This window comes from Carlito syrichta, unplaced genomic scaffold, assembly GCF_000164805.1.
Source record: "Carlito syrichta isolate Samal-C Ts95f unplaced genomic scaffold, Tarsius_syrichta-2.0.1 Scaffold136058, whole genome shotgun sequence".
Lineage (NCBI taxonomy): Eukaryota > Metazoa > Chordata > Mammalia > Primates > Tarsiidae > Carlito > Carlito syrichta.
Window position 1 is genome coordinate 31661 of NW_007080154.1, and position 1205 is coordinate 32865.

Below are 1205 nucleotides of genomic sequence, written 5' to 3' on the forward strand. Positions count from 1 at the left end.
CCGCTGATTCAGTCTGTGGCGGGGCTTCTTGGGAGCTGGGCCCTCCGGCAGGCAGTTGCAGGAATTCTGGAAGTACCAGGTCCTCTTTTCGCAGAAGGCCCCGCTGGTCGTGGGCCCCGCTGCTCTGCACCCGGTTCAGCAGCTCCACCAGGCCTAGGGGCAGCCACGCGTGAGAGGCCCACCCAGCAGACCTGCCTGTGCCAGCCCCCACAGTCCCGCTGCCTCCTGTAGCCACAGCCTCCCTGCTCCAACCCCACTGGCTCCCAGCCCTCCCGTGCCACCCCGTGGCACCCAGCCCCACCTCAGCTCAAGTTTCTCTGATGCCACGCTCAGCGGTCCCCTACCTTACTGCCCTAGTCCCTCTGATCTGCAGCCCACATCATCCCTCCAACGCACCTTCGATGTCACAGGTCTGCCGCTTTCCAGGGGTACTACTGGGCGCCTTCACCAGCGAACTGGGGGGCGCAGTAGGGGGTTGGGTGGCCTTGTCCTGGGTTCTAGGCTGGCAGCCCTGCGAGAACGTGGGGTCAGCACCAACCAGAAGAGGAGAAGCAGGAGGTAGAACAGGGTGCCCCAGCCGGGAACGGTGGCTCACGCCTGTCATCCCAGCACTTTGGGAGGCCGAGGCGAGTGGACTGCCTGAGCTCAGGGGTTCAAGACCAGCCTGAGCAACAAGGCGTGACCTCGTCTCTACAATAAATCAAAAAAATTAGCCAGGCGTGGCGGTGCACGCCTGTGGCTCAGCGACGTGGAAGACTGGGGCGAAAGGATCGCCGGAGCCCAGCAGGTCGAGGCTGCGGCGGCTGTGGGCATGCCCCTGCACTCCAGCCGGGACCACAGTGAGACTCGCACGCAAAAGGAAAAAGAAAGAAGAGAAGGGGGCGCCCCGTGCTGGCTTACCTGGCTGTGGCGGGGGGATTTGGCACCGGGTTCGGAGACCTTCGCACCTGCGGCAGAGAGTGCCACCCTGAGCGCCGCCGCCCGCGGGACCCCCTTCCTCCGGGGCCGGCCGACCCGCGGACGAACCCCAGGCCGACGCCCCCACCTGGAAGCGTGTCCAAAACCAGCCTCTGGGCCGCCACCGCGCTCACGAGCTTCCCCAGATCCAGCGGCTGCTGCTCTCCTGGCTGCGGGGGGAGGTCAGCAGCGGGGCACGGCGGGCGCGCCCGGCCCGGCCCGGCCCGGCCCGCCCCGCCCGCGCCCGG

The 1205-nt window shown here is 67.6% G+C and overlaps 1 protein-coding gene across 1 annotated transcript in view; it reads right to left on the reverse strand.

Moving 5' to 3' along the window:
• Window positions 1-1205, reverse strand: part of RGS14 (regulator of G protein signaling 14) — a gene marked incomplete at its 5' end in the record, with an annotated part of 16057 nt that overhangs the window by 9731 nt on the left and 5121 nt on the right. Inside the window, 4 exons of the mRNA XM_021708391.1 lie at window positions 1-153; window positions 397-511; window positions 901-947; window positions 1046-1203. Of these exons, the coding sequence (XP_021564066.1) occupies window positions 1-153; window positions 397-511; window positions 901-947; window positions 1046-1203 (473 nt within the window). The remainder of the gene's footprint in view (window positions 154-396; window positions 512-900; window positions 948-1045; window positions 1204-1205) is intronic.